Raw genomic sequence first — 17,420 nt, forward strand, 5'->3', positions numbered from 1 at the left:
CTCAAACATAAACTCAAGCTTCCAAAAAATAGCTAGTAAGTCAGTAGTATGAAGAACAAAGAGAAAGAGAAGGAAATAGAAGTCACCGGACAGCACACTGACTTTACGTGATTTCAAGAAGTCACCTGTCTCAGACCTACTTTTTCTCCTGCTGTCTGGTTCTAAAATGCCTGTAACACAGAATTAATTCTGTACTAAAAATAAGATAGTAACAGTGATTCTGCAGGAGAGGTAACACAAAAATAATAACTAGCTTTGACTGAGCACTTCCTATGTGCTAGGTACCTTGGCAGTCACGCTACAAATGTGCATTATCTCAATTCACATTCACAGTAACCCTAGGGGGTGGTATGTGAAGAAAACAAAGGCTCAGAAAGTTTGAGTGATTTGTCCAAGGTTAGAGAGTAACATATTCAAGGCTGCATGAACATGTAGTCAGATTCCTGAAGTCATGCTCTTTCTACCTCCCACAAGGCCATCTCTAAAAGAAGCTTATAATAATCATCATTGCAGTAACATCCATCATTAAACAATAGTTTTCGGGAGTTTTTCAGGAGTGCCTCTGAAGCCAGCATGCCACCAGTATTACCCCCACTCCAGAGATTTGAAATCTGAGGGAAAGCATGACAAATGGCCTGTGAATGTTGCCTCCTCTTCAGCCGAGTTCCTTATCCTCTTGCCATATTCTGAGGAAACTCAGAAATGTGAAGTATTGATTGTAATTTTCCTCTTTGCACTGAACAGGAGGAGATTTCCCCTCTGACCACCAAGAAGAGCGAGAATTCCTTCAATGTCTTCCTGAGGATGCTCCTTTCCCTCCAGCTTTATGTCTAGAGGCAGAGGAAATACGGCCACTCCGGCAGAGGCCTCCTCCCATGGAGACCCTCATCTTCCCAGGGACCTGCCCCGAAGGCAGCTTCTCCTCCTACCACAATTCCATATGCTCGCCAGCCTCCTGGTCATGAGATCTTCATTTCTGTTAGATTATGAAGCACCAAACACCTAGGGAAAAGGCATCCCACCTCCCTATGCTTCTACCAGATACCCAACTATCTTACAGCTTCCTTCAATTCACATGATCTTCAAATTATCTTACTAGAACATTTTGCCAATCCCGGATCAAAAGAAGTTAGTAAGGACAGTGTAAAACTGTAAGATGTCACCTGAATTCTGACCGATGGGTATAATTCATCAACTAAGCATTTTGAGATAGCTTTTGCAAGGTCCTGGCAAGTGAGAAGTTGGTGTCAGACAGCTGGGCTAATTGGTCTAGATATTAGCCATCTCGAGCGTCTGACTTTATGCCTAATCCTAAATGAATGAATGAATGAACGAATAGGATTGGTATATCTGAAAAGTAATACAACTTTTAATGAAGACCTACTGTGTGCCAGGTGCCGTGCTAATCACTTTCTGTGCTGAATCTCATTTAATTTTGACAACATCCTACTATTGTTTTACCTTCTATGATTATACTAATTTTAGAAGTATGGCAGGTAACTTGCCCAAGGTCACCCAGCAAGTAGGTAGCAGATCAGCTTGATGCCAAAGCTGCTCAGATCCACTTGGCCGGATGGCCTCTGAGCTACACAGGCTTTTGTAACATCTGTGTCAGGAAAACTTGAAACACACAAGTGCTAGTTGGCCACATGCCTCCTTCCATCAAGTGACCCCACTGCTAAGGGCAAAGTAGTCACTGATGAAAATCGCCATTTAACTTCTAAATCTTTCAATAGTGACAATCGTGGATCCCACGCTTACTGCCCAGGGCGCTGTTCTTTGCAACCGCCAGGAGATCTGGCCGCCATTACCGCAAATGCTGCAGCTCCTCGTCCTCGCACGGGCCGCTTTCCCGTGGTTCTCCAATACAGGACTGCCCACCCTCACTGGGCGGCGGGTTATTGCATTCTCGTCTCCTTGTTTTCTTCCCTTGAACACAGGGGCCCCAAGAGGACCAGCAACTCCAACCCCCGTCCACCCCTCCTGTAAGACAAGAGAGAGGTTGTTCAGAAAGCATCGACAGGAAGATTGCAGAGTTTAGTGCTGAGCCTCCCGCTCAGGTGGTCACTGGGGGAGGGGACAGTCTGGCACTCACGAACTTCACTCCGTTCAGGAGGTCTTCTACAATGACCAGAATGTCTCTGCACACCGATGACGTTTGTCCAGGTCAAGGCGGCATTAACGAATTTCTTGCAATAATATCTTAAATTTGTTTACTATTTTGCAACTGTTTCAGAGCACTTTTACATGTATTCTACCATTCATTTACTTCTCACCAGAAAGAATCCAGATGGGCAGGGGGTCTGTCACCATTCTCAGTTGATAGGTGTGGAATCTAAGACAAGGGGGTTAAATGTCATGCCCAGGGCTGTAATGGCTGCCAAGAGCTGCGCCCAGACAGCAACATGGCCTTATGGAGGAGTCCAGGCTCCTCTCAGTACAGCAGTTCCTACTGTGAAGCTTTCTATTGTAAAAGCAGTGATGGGGCATGGGAAGAACATAATGTACTGGGTATTCCCGACTGCCGACCTTGGAGCTGGCACTATTAAATGAGGACGTGCATAAGCAGGAGAAATGCATTTGCCTCCTGTCAACATCCTTCAGTCTGCAGGCTCTTGCTCAGCCCAGCCTGGCCACCTTCCAACTCAAGGCCGATTCACCACTAACAGTGCTTTGACAATTTTCCCCCATCATATTCCTTGGGGGAGGCAAGAGAGAACTTGCACTATGTTCTAAAAACTTGCCTTTCTTAGTCAGAAACTGATCTCAGAAACCTTGCCCCCGGAAGCATTACTTCCTGATAATAGATGGATATGTTTACCGCTCCTTAGCTATTTCTACTGTGTAACACACTCCTCAGTATCACACACACCAAAACTAAACCATTGGTAATATTTTCCCATGAGCTTATTTATGCTTTCTTCCATCATTAGAAATTGAGTTAATAAAGTAGTCCCATGAGCATATTAACAGAGGGTAATAACAGCTTAATACTTTATGGTTGCTACCCCAACTCTTACCAGCAGGGGGAGCTTCCATATTATCCAATAACAGGAAATCCAACCCACAAAGAAATGAAATCAAAGTGGTGGGATTTCAATTGACCAGACAGGCCACTTGGGAAGAGAACTGGAGGCAAGGATGCCTTCTTGCTGCTTGTCGATAAGCGACCATAGTTTAGTCGTGTATTCATTCATTCATCAAACATTTATTAAGTGACTTCTATGAATCAAGCCCTGTTGGGCTCTGGAAATAAAAAAAGGAATCACAGTCCTGACCTTAAGAAATGAGCTTTCTAGAGGAGAGAGGCATATAAATAAATACAAAATTCTCTCATACTGTGTCTACTCATGAAGTCAACATCGCATAGTATCGTACTAAAGTACTGAAAGTACCAAGCATCCAGTAGGGCACAGTAAGCAGATGTTCAAAAGTATTTGTGAATAATTGACTGACAGAACATAATACAAAATAACAAGTGATATTTCAAAGAGCTTGACACCAGAAAGGTTAAGCTATGCATACACCAGCTCCACAGACCTATGTTATGACAAAACCTTAATGAGATGACTACGGAAGGACAGAGGTGCTTTAGGCATTAATCTATTTCAATGGAGAATGAAGAATGGAGGGCATGGTGGGTCTGTTAATTAAGACAGAAAAACAGAGGGGCGCCTGAGTGGCTCAGTCGGTTGAGCGTCCAACTCTCAATTTCGGCTCAGGTCATGATCCCATGGTCATAAGATTGAGCCCTGCGTTGGGTCCACGCTCAGCAGGGAGTCTGCTTGAGATTTTCTCTCACTCCCTCTCCCACTTCTCCCCCACCCCTTGCGTGCACGCTCTCTCTCTCTGTCTCAATTAAATAAATAAATCTTAAAAACAAACAAACAGGGAAACAGAGACAACAGAAAGCCTTGACCCAGTAGCTAGAATTCAGAAGTGGAAGAAGGGAGGCACTAAATTAAAATGCCCATACACAAAGAAGCACAATCTCAAGGGCCAGATGGAAAGAGTGATTCCTTTTTCACTGTGTCCAGCATGACTAGTAAACATTCAGCACACTGACCTGCTTCATTCCCTACGAGGACTCCTTGTTCACAAGCCACACCAAATGTATATGGTTTGCAATGGCACTGACATCGGGTCCCCTCAACGGTGGCAATGCCACCATTTTGACAAGGTTGGCAATGGCAGGGGTCAAATTCGTCCAGATATTCCTCAAGAGCTCGCTTCAAGTATAGTCTTTTCACGGAGGCACAGGGTACTTCCTTTATCAGCTCATACAAAGGTGTCAGCTATACAGATAAAGACATCATGGTCAGTAATGAGGGATTTAGGCAAGGATATTTTCCTTCTGGCATTTAGGCTCAATCCCCATTAAAATAAAATGAAAAGCCACTCATGCTAATTCCAATTAATTCTTGTTCAAGTAAAAAGAAAACAATTCACTTTCTTTGCAAGGCAGAAGGAAAAATAGGAGTGAATAGGGAAGGAATATTTTTTGTATCTTGCATAAAATTTTTAAAACCAACAGGACATTCATTTTTTAGTTATTGAGAGATTATTTTGAAGGCAGTACATTTCCACCCTTGCAGAGCACAGAAGAAAAGGAAATACACTTAAATTACAGTGAAGAAGCAAATGCAAATAAATTTACAATTAAATACCCTGACTCTAAGAGACTTAACATGTCTCTTAATGAAGACTGTGAAGAAGTTTAAAACAGATAGGGCAACCTTCTGGGTCCCCTCCCTCTTTGGGAGCTTTGTACTCTATCATTCAATAACTTCACTCTCGTTCAATAAACCTTGCTTTGCTGCCCCCAAAAAACTAAAATAAAAATAATAAAAATAAAACAGATAGGCATTATTGTTCTGTGTTGAATATGCCTAATGAAAAGCAACTTGGAGACCCTAGACGTGCTGGCTAAGCTTTCACCATCTGCTCTCCTAAGAACAAAAATGCTCTGATTTGTAGCATTTGCCAGTTTCTGCAGTATAAGAGCTCTCCCCATGGCCAATTTCAGGTTGCCACTGGGATGCCAATGACTGTGGAGTTGGGAAGATACATGCACCACTGGCTCTTGGGAAGGAGCGTCTGAGCTGGCCGCAGCACAGCACTGCGAGTATGAGGATAACTCAAAGACTAAACCACATCTCCCTCCGTGTCTGCCCGAGCTCTCTTACACGGCATTATGAAAGAACGGACTGGATGGCATTGCGTGGACATACACGGATAGTAAATCAGCACAGCTACCTATGATAGTTACAGTCCAATGTGGAGAACAGCAGAGTTGAGAATGAGAAGGAATATCTCTTTATCCCTAATCAACAACTTCGAATTTTTCAAGATTTGTTATGGGACACTGGCTTTCAAAATAGGTCATTGTGAATATGGATGGTGGCACTTTAGGGTAAACTACCTCCTCCCTTCACCCTTAGTCGGAGGCGAGTGGGTGTGTGTGGTGTTAGGAGGGTGCTCAAGGAGCTATTGCGATTTGGGGGTTTATAAAATGTACCCAAGTCAACTTTCAGCTGAAACATTGCTTGACTCCCGTGACAGAGAACCGGTTCTGCTACGGAATTTTGTTTTTGAAAATGTGAGATTGTTGCACTGAGACAGATGTATTAGTGAATGCTCTGAGCAGATCGCATATTCTGTGTTCTTACGTCCAATTTCATCCACAAGAAAAACCAGGTGAACCCAGAAAAGTGGACACAAATAGTGGAAACCTCCCAAGATAGGAACGCACAACACACACACACACACACACACACACACACTTCAGACAACCGTCTGGGTGACTGCTGTACTAACCTCCCCCCATCCCATCTGGCGCTACAGCTGTCTGTCATCTGGCAGCTCTCCTTCCAACGCTTCACGATCATTCAGGGGCTCCAACCCTCCCATCACCTGGTGAGCTTCAAGTCTTTTCTTAGAATTGTGCCACCTTAATGTAGTGGATACATTTCTTAACAATTTAACACATATAAAACTGTGCTATTGCTTTTACTGATGTCTTTCTTTCTTTTTTTTTAATGAGTATCACAGTTCAAGTTTTTGAGTTTTGTGCCCTTAACCCCATTTTCCCCATAAGCCAGGCAGTCTTAACTGTGCAATTCTGCCTAGCTCTCTGATTTTTAGGAACACATACATTGCATTAGAAAAGAACTGACTGTGTCAATAAAACATCTTAAAATTCTTCCAGCCAAATTTGTTCTATCTTAATGTACGGGTCTCCAAGAGCCTATACACCACGGCCAGAGGAGAGCTGATGGGACAGCAGACAAGCCTAAATGCTTTCCTCTAGCAAGAATCTATAATTCTTCTGAATTAGAGACCAAGGAAAACATAACCAAATTTAGGTCAAAAGCTCAATATGCAAATTTTGTTTTTAATTTCTCTTGGGATTTACAAGGCATTTTAACTTGTACAATTAAAATATGGACATGCAAGATAATGATGCTTCTGTTTCTTATTATTATGTATGCATTCATTTTACTATACAAAACATAATTGGGATACAGAAAATGCTAATTACAGCTGTCTCTGTTTAACCACCTTGATTTAATCTCATTTTCCCAGTGCAAAGAAACATGCCTGCTTTGTGCTGCTTTCAACAGAGCAGGACATACCTTTTGTTTTATGACTTGGGGAAGACCAGTCACAGATTCTGCCCAGGAAGAATATCGCTGTTTGTTTCCAGCAGGATTGTCCAGCTCCAGGAAACTGAGGCCAGACACGAAGCCTGAACCTCCCCCCCTGACAAACGGGTCCCCTCGCAGCACATTGCCCTGAGTTCCTACGCAAGGAGAAATCAAATCAAACAAGTCAGGATGCACAAATGAAACGAAAAAGAGCATGTAAAAATGAAGTCTATCAAGCACTAAAACACAAACCATCCAACTTTGTGACGTTCTGGGAAAGCAAAAACTATGGAGACAGTAAAAAGATCAGTGATTGTCCTCCGTGGTGGGTGGAGGAATAAATAGGTGGAGCACGGAGGATTTTTGCAGTGAAATTGCTCTGTATGATACTGCATGGTGGATACGCGGCATTAGACATCCGTCCACACCCGTAGAACGTACAACACCAAGGCTGAACTCTAACGTAAACCATGGACTGTGGGTGATCATGTTGGTCAATGTACGTTCATCAATTGGAACAAATGATCCACTGAGCTGGGGACGCTGATTGTGGGGGGCCTTAGCTTCCGAAAGGAGTATATGAAAACTCTCTGTCCTCTTTGCTTGATTGTCCTGTAAACCTAAAACTACTTCAAAAAAAAAAAAAAAAGTATATTGAAAGAAAAAAGAAGGGGCGCCTGGCTGACTCAGTCGGCAGAGCAGCCAACTCGGTTTCAGCTGAGGTCGTGATCTCAGGATTGTGCGATCAAGCCCCGCGTCAGGCTCTGTGTTCAGCGCCGCTTCTGCCTGGGATTCTCTCTCCCCCCTCCCCCCGCCCCCCCCCCTTGCTTGTGCATGCATGGGAGCGCACACGCTGTCTCTCTTTCTCTCTCTCAAATAAATACATAAATAAAATCTTTAAAAACATAAAATCTTAAAAAAAAAAAGAAAAATACAGTCATTACCTGATGGTAGTTGATATTATAGAATTATTGTTCATATTCTTAATGTTCTTGGTATAATAAGAGCATTATGTTATATAGGAGACTGTATTGCTTCTTAGAAAATATATGCATATATTTTGGGATGAAGCATCATGAAATTCACTTCCAAATCGTTCAAATAAGATTATAAATATTTTAAATTTATAGTATTTATATATTGTGAAATAAGTCGCATTATAAATATTATACGTACATTATATACAGCAAAATGTCATAATAATCATTACATAGAGGAGGTGGGTATATGGGTATTTATTACTATGTTCTTTCTGTACATTTGAAAGTTTTCATAATAAAATGAGCGGGGGAAGTTCATTGCATCTGGAATACTAACAATAAGCAAGAAAAACTATTAATTAACAGGCATACATTAACACATGAAAAGTGTTCTAAACAGTGAATATTAATTGAATTCTTTTCTGCATTTACGTGTCTTATAATTTCAGAAATATTTTTGTCTCCATTTGTAATTGATTTTTACAGTGGTATGACTGGAAATTCCTACCTCACAGACCAGATTTGGGGTGATTTTCAGTTCACTTCTTTTTTTTTTTTTTTAAGATTTTATTTATTTATCTGACAGAGAGAGAGAGACAGCCAGCAAGAGAGGGAACACAAGCAGGGGGAAAGGGAGAGGAAGAAGCAGGCTCCCAGAGGAGCCAGGAGCTTGATGCGGGGCTTGATCCCAGGACCCTGGGATCACGCCCTGAGCCGAAGGCAGACGCTTAACCACTGAGCCACCCAGGCACCCCCTCAGTTCACTTCTTTTACCTCAATTTCACAATTTCATAAAATTTTCATAAAATTTTTCTTAAAATTTTCAAATTCAAAAACTGTACATTTATCAGAAATTATTAAAGCCTGATGTTTTTAATAAATTACCGAGTACTTTCTCATCTTCATTGTTAGTTCCGTTTTTAATATGCAAACAGTCGCCCCTTGAAGGCAGCATATCATAACGTCCAGTCCCTTCAGGACCTGACTCAGAACCACCTGGAGTGACTACACATTCCTGGGCTCCAACATCTATGAGAGAACAGCTGGGAGGAAAGCCCTGGAACCAGCATTGTAACAAGCTTCCCCAGATAATCTCGGTGTATACTAAAGTTGGAGAAATCGCGGCATTCACTGGCAGACCTTTTTACGAATAACGTATTCTAAGAAATCAATTTTAATTTTATTTTTAAGCCTGTAGCTTCTTTCTCCACACCTCAGTGAGCTCCCTGCCCCAGGCTCTCTTCCCCTAGACAATCAGCCTGGCGTGACAATGAGGAGCCCGGACTGTGAAGCCAAATGTCATGCCTTTGAATCTCATGTCTGACGCTTATTAGCTGCGATCTTGGACAACCTTTCTGTGACTCAGCATCCCTGTCTGTATAACGGGAATATGAATAATGCCTAACTCTTAGATAAGAAGGATATATTGGCTAATTTTTGCAAATCACTTAAAATTGTGTTGGGCACATAGAAAACGCTATGTCTTTGTTAAACACAAAATAAAATAAAATCAGTGAGCAGCTTCCAGTTGCCCAGCTGATAACTGATGTCTACATCTTCCCAAAGCTCCCACTCTCATTTCTATTTCCAGATCACTCCATTTCCATTTCTTTCAAAAACCTGTCCTCCTCCATGCCAGCTCCATGAAGACAGGCATTCTCTTGGGCATGTCACTGCTTGTACCCCATGCCTAGAACAAATCCCACTGTATACCACAGGCTCCATGCACAGTTGATGAATGAAGGAGGTGAATAAGTAAATAAACCTCGTTTCACTCCCCTGTCTCCCTCCTTCATGCGGTCATCTGCCAATACCCCCAGAATCCCCGCTTCCTCAATAAGAACTCTGACACCGGGGTCAATCCTCACCTTTGGCCCAGTTTCTGCCATCACCCTGGGAGAACTTAAGCTCTAGTACCACTCAGTCCATTGCTATCACACTAAGAATTTCTTCATTGTCAGGCAAGTAAGTTGAAATCACCAAATTCAATGAAGAGTCTCCAGTCCTTCTCTTACTTAACTTCTCTCTAGAATTTCTCTCTGTTGACCCCTCCTTCTCCCTCACTTTTAGTGTTACTGATCTTTTCAGGTTCCCCATTTTTTTTCCTGCTCTTCTTAATTTTTTCTTTATTCTTTTTTTTCTTTAAGTAGGCTCTATTCCCAACTTAGGGCTCAAACTCAATGACCCCGAAATCAAGAGTTGCATGCTCTACCGACTGAGTCAGCCAGGCACCTCTTTTCTGGTTCTTATCCTATCAGATTATCCCTTCTCAGTCCCTCTTCTTTCTCTACAACTTTCTTTGTAATCTTTCATTTAATCACTCCCTGTATTAAATCCTTTAACAGCACCCCTTGTCCTCAGAATGAAATCCCAATTCCTTAACATGGCATCTAGACACAATCTAAATCAGTTTATTTTTCCAGTTCCTTTTTCAGTCACTCAAAGAATAGCACACCACCTTCCCCACTCCTCCAGCAGCAGCAGCAGCAACATGCACCAAAAAGTGCCCTGAACGTCCATGTCAGAGTGGAACTGAATCTTCTCCTGCTGGTGTCCTTTCTCTAGGCTTGATTGCCAACTGTCATTGTAGGGGAGAAAGGTAGTATACACTGAAGACATATATACAGTGCACAGGAGAAACCCAGTGAACTTTCCACTCTGCATGATGTCTCACTGCCATGACAGATGAAAGAGAGATCAGAGACAAACATAACCAAATACATAAAAAACATAAAACAGAACACCTGCTAAAATCTCAAAGGCCCTTGGAGGCCAGGAACTAGCCACAAGACAGAGGGATGGAGATTAAGCTTGTAATGCAAATCGCCCCCTTCTTATTTACCTGAATCTGATTTTAAGGCCTCTTCCAGCTCTTTGCATTTGCCCTTTGATGATCTAAAGACAAATTTGAAAGTTGAGGCAGTACAACTCTTCATATCTGCTGAACTAAGACCTGAGGGAAAAGTTTTAAAGGTGCTTAATTTCTGCATTCGTTAAAAACTCCTTTTGAGATGCAGCCAGGAATGAGAATGGGGATAAGAGGTTATGTCCTGCTATTGTGGCCATCTACTCAAGAGCTCTAGAAGGGTCAAGGGTCTGAAAAAGGAATATTTGATTTTGTTATTAAACAAAATAATAGATACATGCATATATCTAGGAATGAAGTGTCTTATGTCTGAAACTTTCTTTCATATGCAAATTTTGGCTCCTATTAGCTCTGACCGGAGAGGGGAGAAGATTGGGATGATTTCTGCATGAAACAGTGGAAGGAGGAGAAAGTGAACACCCCAAAGAGTGATATCTTTGGCCTATCCACAGTCAGCTGCTCAGGCATAAAGCAAATCAATAAAAGTAGGCATGTAATGGTCCCCATCCACCTACTGGAAATCCCAAAAGCTGGGTCTGGTTCTACAGTAATTAATTCCTAACACCCTAGGTCTACTGCCTCAATCTCTCCATTTTAATATCTTTACCATCTCTGGTTTCCAACATTTCCTTCCCATGATTCATAGCCTTAGAAGGTAACAATTTCTACTCATTACCAAATGGAGTTTTGCCAATGCATTCTTTAAGAAGGAGAGAAAATAATAAAGTGTGGAAATAAAGTTTTCTCATATAATTTTGCTAACTCTGCTATAACAACCTCAATATTTCTTAGAGAACAATTGGGGGCATATATTATTATAACTCAGCAGTTCTGATTATATTTCAATTAGAACTTTAAGGAAGAACAGAAACTGCTCAAGAGTAAAATTTTTACTCAAAAAAAATACTTTGACGAACTTGGAAAACTTTAAAAAGTTCTCTCCATTTCTTTTAAGTACTAAGGAAAAAAGAAGGGGAGCAGTGAAACTGAGTTTAGATCAGGCCACTTGCTGGACTAATTTTCCAAAGAAATATTGCCTTTGTTGTTGCTCTAAAAAAGAAAAAAAAAAAACAAAAACCTGTGCTTATACATTCATTCCCAACCAGGAAAGTTAGAAAAATTCAAGTTCTGGCTAAATCTTTATTGGTAAAAATCAAGCTCAATGGAAAAAAAAATAAGCCAATGGAAACATAGAAAAATATTATAGTTCACCCCCAAGGGAAGGTTACAAGATCTCCTCTCAATCTTATGTAATAAGTCTTACTCTACTCCACCATTGTAAAGAGGCTTGATTGAAGAGAAAGGCCCTAAAGGGGTGATTTGGAATGGAGAAGGAATTGTGGATATCAGCTTAACAAAGTTGGGAAGGAGCAGGTTTGACTTGGAATATTAGTAAACCAGAGCGAAAAGGTCTTTGGAGAGAAGGAATGGACACTGAGACACCACCCTCTTCCCTCCCCCGTTGGGACACCTGACGAGGACTCTCCTCTAATTATGAGGTCAAAACATCATAAACTCAGTGCTGTGCACCAATTCTAACAAAAATCAGGCAATTCTAGCAACAACATAGCATAAGGAAAAAGCTCAGCTGACTTTGGAGCCAGTTAGACCTCCTTACAGTCTGTATGCCCTTGGACGAGTCTTATCATAGCACCACGTCTCCATTTGTCAGTCTGTAAGACAGGAATTGTAGCGGCCACCTCACTGCGTAGTAGTGAGAATCATTGCTAACATGTGTAACTTGCTCGTTGTAAGAAAAACATCCGATAAATTTTAGCTATTGTGACAAGAATTATGTATTAAGCAAAATTGTGATATCCAGAACAGATTTTTTAAAGGAATGTGAGTGGTAATGAACAGAGGTAAACAAAATGCTTCTTTAAAACATTTTGATTTCTGAAATATAATTCCTCATTAGCTTTTCCTTGAAGAATATTACTTAAGCTAAGAAATAGAGAAGGTTAAAAGTATTCCAAAAACCCAGTCAACACCCTCTGAGGATAGACAATAATGGTGATGACTATCTCACATTTCGGGATACTATTCAAAAGAGTAGGCAAGCTTTTCTTAGAGCCTAAAGATTTTGAGTAGAATATAACGGATTCTTGCTATTTTTGGATTCCTTTGCAATTTAATCTCTATTTGTCATATTTTAGAGCTCTAAAAGTTTAAGCTAATTACATGTTATTCCCCCCCATTAAAATTCCTGCAATGCTTGTATTTAATAATTTTTTAATACTTTACCACTTTTTTTTATTTTTTCTGAGTCCGCATAAAATAGAACTTTGTACTCTCCTCCTAGGGACCCAGACTGCAGATAATGTGTCCCATACTCGTCGATTAATCTTCGGTAGGCGCTGTAGTCATACAGAGAAGGAAGGAAAGAGAGTTCCTTCCAGAATGGTTCAGCAAGTTGTAAAAATTCTGGATTGTTGTTGACAAACTGAGCCACTTCCACAGTGTTCTGCACAACCAACAAATGATGACTCTAGGTGAAGAAGAGAGAATAAAAAGAGTTTTAAGTTGGAGATTAAAAGGCAGTGGAATTAGTTTGCTGTCCAATGTCTCCATCAGCTGCCACCTCCAACCCAGACTATAGGAATTTCTATTTTTGATGCATGATGAGGTCTTTTCTGGGCCCATTCACTTGAAGCAATCTATGGAATTTTTGAATCCCAAATAGGAATAATATCTGAGTGATAATGTGGTAATTTCTGGCATATACAACCTTTTAAACTTCAAAACCAAGTAGTTTTGCCCTCCTCAACTAGAAAAAAAGAGAATCAGCTTCATTAACCACTAAACAGTCTCACAAATAAGTATATAAAATAGTGTGTCCCTAGGGAGTACACAATGACTTATAGGTAAGGTGACCATATAATTTATATTCCATACTGGAGTCCCTCATTTCATAAGGAGGGGTCTTACTATTTTAATGTCATGAACATACAATGTTATATTAGTTACAGGTGTGCAATATAGTGATCCAACAATTCCATACATCACCCCATCCTCATCACAACAAGTGCACTTCGTCCCCATCACCTATTTCGCCCATCCCCCCACCCACCTCCCCTCTGGTAATCATCAGTTCGTTCCCTATAATTAAGAGTCTGCTTTTTGGTTTGTCTCTTTTTTGTTGTTGTTCATTCATTTTCTTAAATTCCACGAATGAGTGAAATCATATGGCATTTGTCTTTCTCTGACTGACTTACTTCACTTAATATCCTACTTTCTGGATCTATCCAGTTGCAAATGGCAAGATTTCATTCTTCTTTCTGGCTGAGTAATACCCCATTGTATAAACATGCCACATCTTCTGTATCCATTTGTCTATCAATAGACACTTGGGCTGCTTCCATAACTCAGCTATTGTAAACAATGCCGCAATAAGCATAGGGGTGCATCTCTCTTTTTGGATTAGTGTTTGTATTCTTTGGGTAAGTACCCAGTAGTGGACACAATGAGGTCTTTGAACACTTCCTAAGCATCTTGTAATGATGTCCAAGACAGATCTAACCTTATACCAAATCCTCACTTCTGTGAACAATACAGTATAAAGACAATAAATGTTCCTACAGCTTCCATCTCCATAGTCAGCTTCTTAGTCATAAAACAAAGAAACCCACTCTTCCTTCACACCTCCCTGTGATTTATCAATCAAGTTACTGACTTCAAGAGTGAGACGAAATATGCAGATGTGGAATGATGGTCAGCCTGAAACCCTCTTCGGCGGGAGGGGTACCTCAACGAGCGCAATCTATCTCAACTGCTCAGCTTGCCCAAGATAAAAGTTTTAGTATCTCAAAACAACAAAGTATCTACAAATAAGGCTTTCAAGCTCCTCAGATAAAAATTTGGGTATTTCAAAAGTAATAAAGTGTTCCAAAATCTTTTAGTTTTATGCACCTCCCAAGTGTTCGTGTTAAGGAAGCACATATTAATTGGATTTTTTCAATTGTGTATAACATTCATATAACCATGTACAGTAATCATGAATTAGACATTTAAGAAAATTTGGGGTGCCTGGGTGGCACAGCGGTTAAGCGTCTGCCTTCGGCTCAGGGCGTGATCCCGCGTTATGGGATCGAGCCCCACATCAGTCTCTTCCGCTGGGAGCCTGCTTCTTCCTCTCCCACTCCCCCTGCTTGTGTTCCCTCTCTCGCTGGCTGTCTCTATCTCTGTCGAATAAATAAAAATAAAATCTTCAATAAAAAAAAGAAATTTAAGAAAATTTTAACTAGTATATTTGAAAGTAATGCTTTTTTAAGATTTTCAAATAAGAACAAATACTTTAATAATGAAAAGTATAGAGGTATCTGGCTCAGTCAGCAGAGCACTCTTAATCTCAGGGTCCTGAGTTTGAGCTCCACATTCAGTAGGGAGCCTACTTTAAAAAAAGAAAAAAAAGAAGAAGAAGAAGAAAAAGAAAAAGAAAGAAAAAAGAAAATAAAAAGTGTAAATAAATATATTATCCAAGAGAACTAACAAGACACAATCTTACCTTTTAAGACATATATTACATTGTCTCTTCGAAGAAGATACTATTACCGAAATTTTAAAAAGAAAGCTGACCTGTTTGGTAAATACACTTTTGTAAATGTTAGAAATATTTAAGCAGTAAAATATGGAAAAGTCAACTAATATTTCATACTAACCTTTTTCGTGTGGATTTCATTGCTATGTGAAGTATGTGAAGTGTGTGAAGATGATGAAGATCTGAAAAAGGAGCGTTTCCTACTGGATGATGTATGTTCAGCCGAGGTATGCTTTACATAAGACCAGCTACTGTTGTAAAATTCATAATTAAAATCATTATTTATTTTCACCTACAAAGAAAATGAAAAATTTTGCTGTGACCAAATTAAGGCCTTGGAGAGAACCAAAAATCTTTTGCCATGGATCCTTTAACATGGATATTTTCTTCAAAAAGACAAAGCTCTTCATTGACAAAAAATGACAGTGGCTCTCATTACAACCAGGCCCATACAAGTACAAGGAATAGAGTTCATTCTACAGTTAGTCTTTGTTAAGGAGACATGGTGTCAATAACGGCAATTTCAAGTGATTCATAGAACACATCCGTGTACAAACTTCTCCCACTTTCTTTTAATGTCAACAGTTAACACAGTAGTCAGCAAATCAACAAAAGTATGCTAACAGAGAACTGAAAAGCCCTTGGTTCTTGATTTTTCATCTAATAGAGGGGAACAGAGATGCAATTTTTCCCCCTATGATAGAGGGTAGAAGAAAAGGCCATCCCAAAAGAATTTTGAAGCAGACAACAGAATAGTCACATGTGGCTAACAGGAAGTGACAGTTCCAACCCTGACGAAGAAGACATTTATTTATCCCTTATTTTATCCCAGACCAAGTGTCAAAATAAAATGCCCATGGGGGCTGGCAAGTAATATACATGTTGGAGGCATCCCATGGAAGGCAGGGTGATAAAGTGAACATGCATGGTGTCGGAAAGGGACACCAACGCTCAAATCCATCATACAGTTACCATATGTAACTACAAGCTCTAACATTGACAGGTTATCTGTTCTCAAGAAAAGAGAAAAATCTGAAATCTTGACACAAAAATCTCTAGACTTTTTTTAAATCGTAGGCAATTAATTTGCTAAAAAATGTCAAACACCATGAAAATAAAACAAGACGTACAAGATGACTCCCTCTCACAAGTGTCTGCTCTGTATAAATAGTCAAATCAGTAACTGTCCTTCCACAAGCATTGTGTTCTTAGCATGTAGCCATACACATCTGTGTCTGAAATCAAAGTATAAATACGCACAGGGAACATTAAAATGATGGATATGATACACTTTAAACACAAACCTAAAAGGAATGAAAATGACAGAATACCATGTAGCCATTTTAAATGATGCCTATGAAGAAAAATATTCATGTTAAATGAGAAATTGGGTATAAATGTGATAATCCTGTTCATTACAACCATACAAGTTTATTCTCCAGTCAGAAAAGACTAGAAAGGAATTCAGGGGTGCCTGGGTGGCTCAGTCAGTTGAGTGTCTAACTCTTGATCTCAGTTCAGGTCACAGTCTCAGGGTTGTGAGTTCAAGCCCCACATTGGGCTCCACGCTCAGCATGGAGCCTACTTTTAAAAAAAGAAGAAAAGAAAAAACTAGAAAATTTCAGCAAAATGCCAGAAAATATTGTATTACTTTTATCACTACCCATGTTCAAAATTATGCATGCACACTAAGAACATGCCAGAAGACAAGAAAAGATAGATTTATTCATATCTATTGTTAGAGCATTATTTTCATTACATTATGAAATTGATTTGCTTAAAAGTCCAAGGCAAAAATTCAGCTCAAACTGAGATGGAGAATATATGTATTATTATTGACCACAAAGAGGACATTAGTAAGAGTGCCGTCCGAGATTTCCGCAACCACTAGATAGTGTTTCGGTCCTATTTGGTTTCAGATAGACACAGAATTTACTTTTTATCTCTTTTAAGAAAGAGAAGTTATATATCTTCCTTTCAATGCAAGAAAAAAAAAAAGCCTATTCTCCCTCATCTTCAAATCTGCAATTCAAATACTTGATTAATGCAAATAAGCCTCTTTAGCTGCCTTAGTTCAGCATGTCCTCCCTCTCACCTACTCTACACGGAGCTGCAAGAGTCGTCTTTTCCAAGGTATTGTGATCTTCTGAAATGACCCTTAATTAATACTCTCTCCATCCCACTTAGAATTGCCCAGACTGATCCTTCCTCTGAAATCACAAATTCAAACATCTTACGTTCTGCCACCTCTTACTCTTTTGACTCTCATTCTATTATCACCAGAGCCATTATTCAACTTAATAGACACCAGCTCTTCTACTTGGTTTCCCTTCTCTCTCTCTATCAGCACCTTCATTTTTTCACTTCCTTCCTTTTCAGATAGATCTCAT

At 40.1% G+C, this 17,420-nt stretch overlaps 1 protein-coding gene across 1 annotated transcript in view; it reads right to left on the bottom strand.

The window, feature by feature from the left end:
• C7 (complement C7) overlaps nt 1-17,420 on the bottom strand; it is a 52,977-nt gene that overhangs the window by 16,837 nt on the left and 18,720 nt on the right. Inside the window, exons 7-12 of the mRNA XM_045787342.2 lie at nt 15,152-15,322; nt 12,738-12,981; nt 10,470-10,580; nt 6,636-6,802; nt 4,067-4,295; nt 1,812-1,983 (exon numbers count right to left, since the gene is read on the bottom strand). Coding sequence (XP_045643298.2) covers nt 1,812-1,983; nt 4,067-4,295; nt 6,636-6,802; nt 10,470-10,580; nt 12,738-12,981; nt 15,152-15,322 — 1,094 coding nt within the window. The remainder of the gene's footprint in view (nt 1-1,811; nt 1,984-4,066; nt 4,296-6,635; nt 6,803-10,469; nt 10,581-12,737; nt 12,982-15,151; nt 15,323-17,420) is intronic.

The sequence above is a fragment of the Ursus americanus genome, chromosome 15, assembly GCF_024610735.1.
Source record: "Ursus americanus isolate L20-20 chromosome 15, mUrsAme1.1.p, whole genome shotgun sequence".
Lineage (NCBI taxonomy): Eukaryota > Metazoa > Chordata > Mammalia > Carnivora > Ursidae > Ursus > Ursus americanus.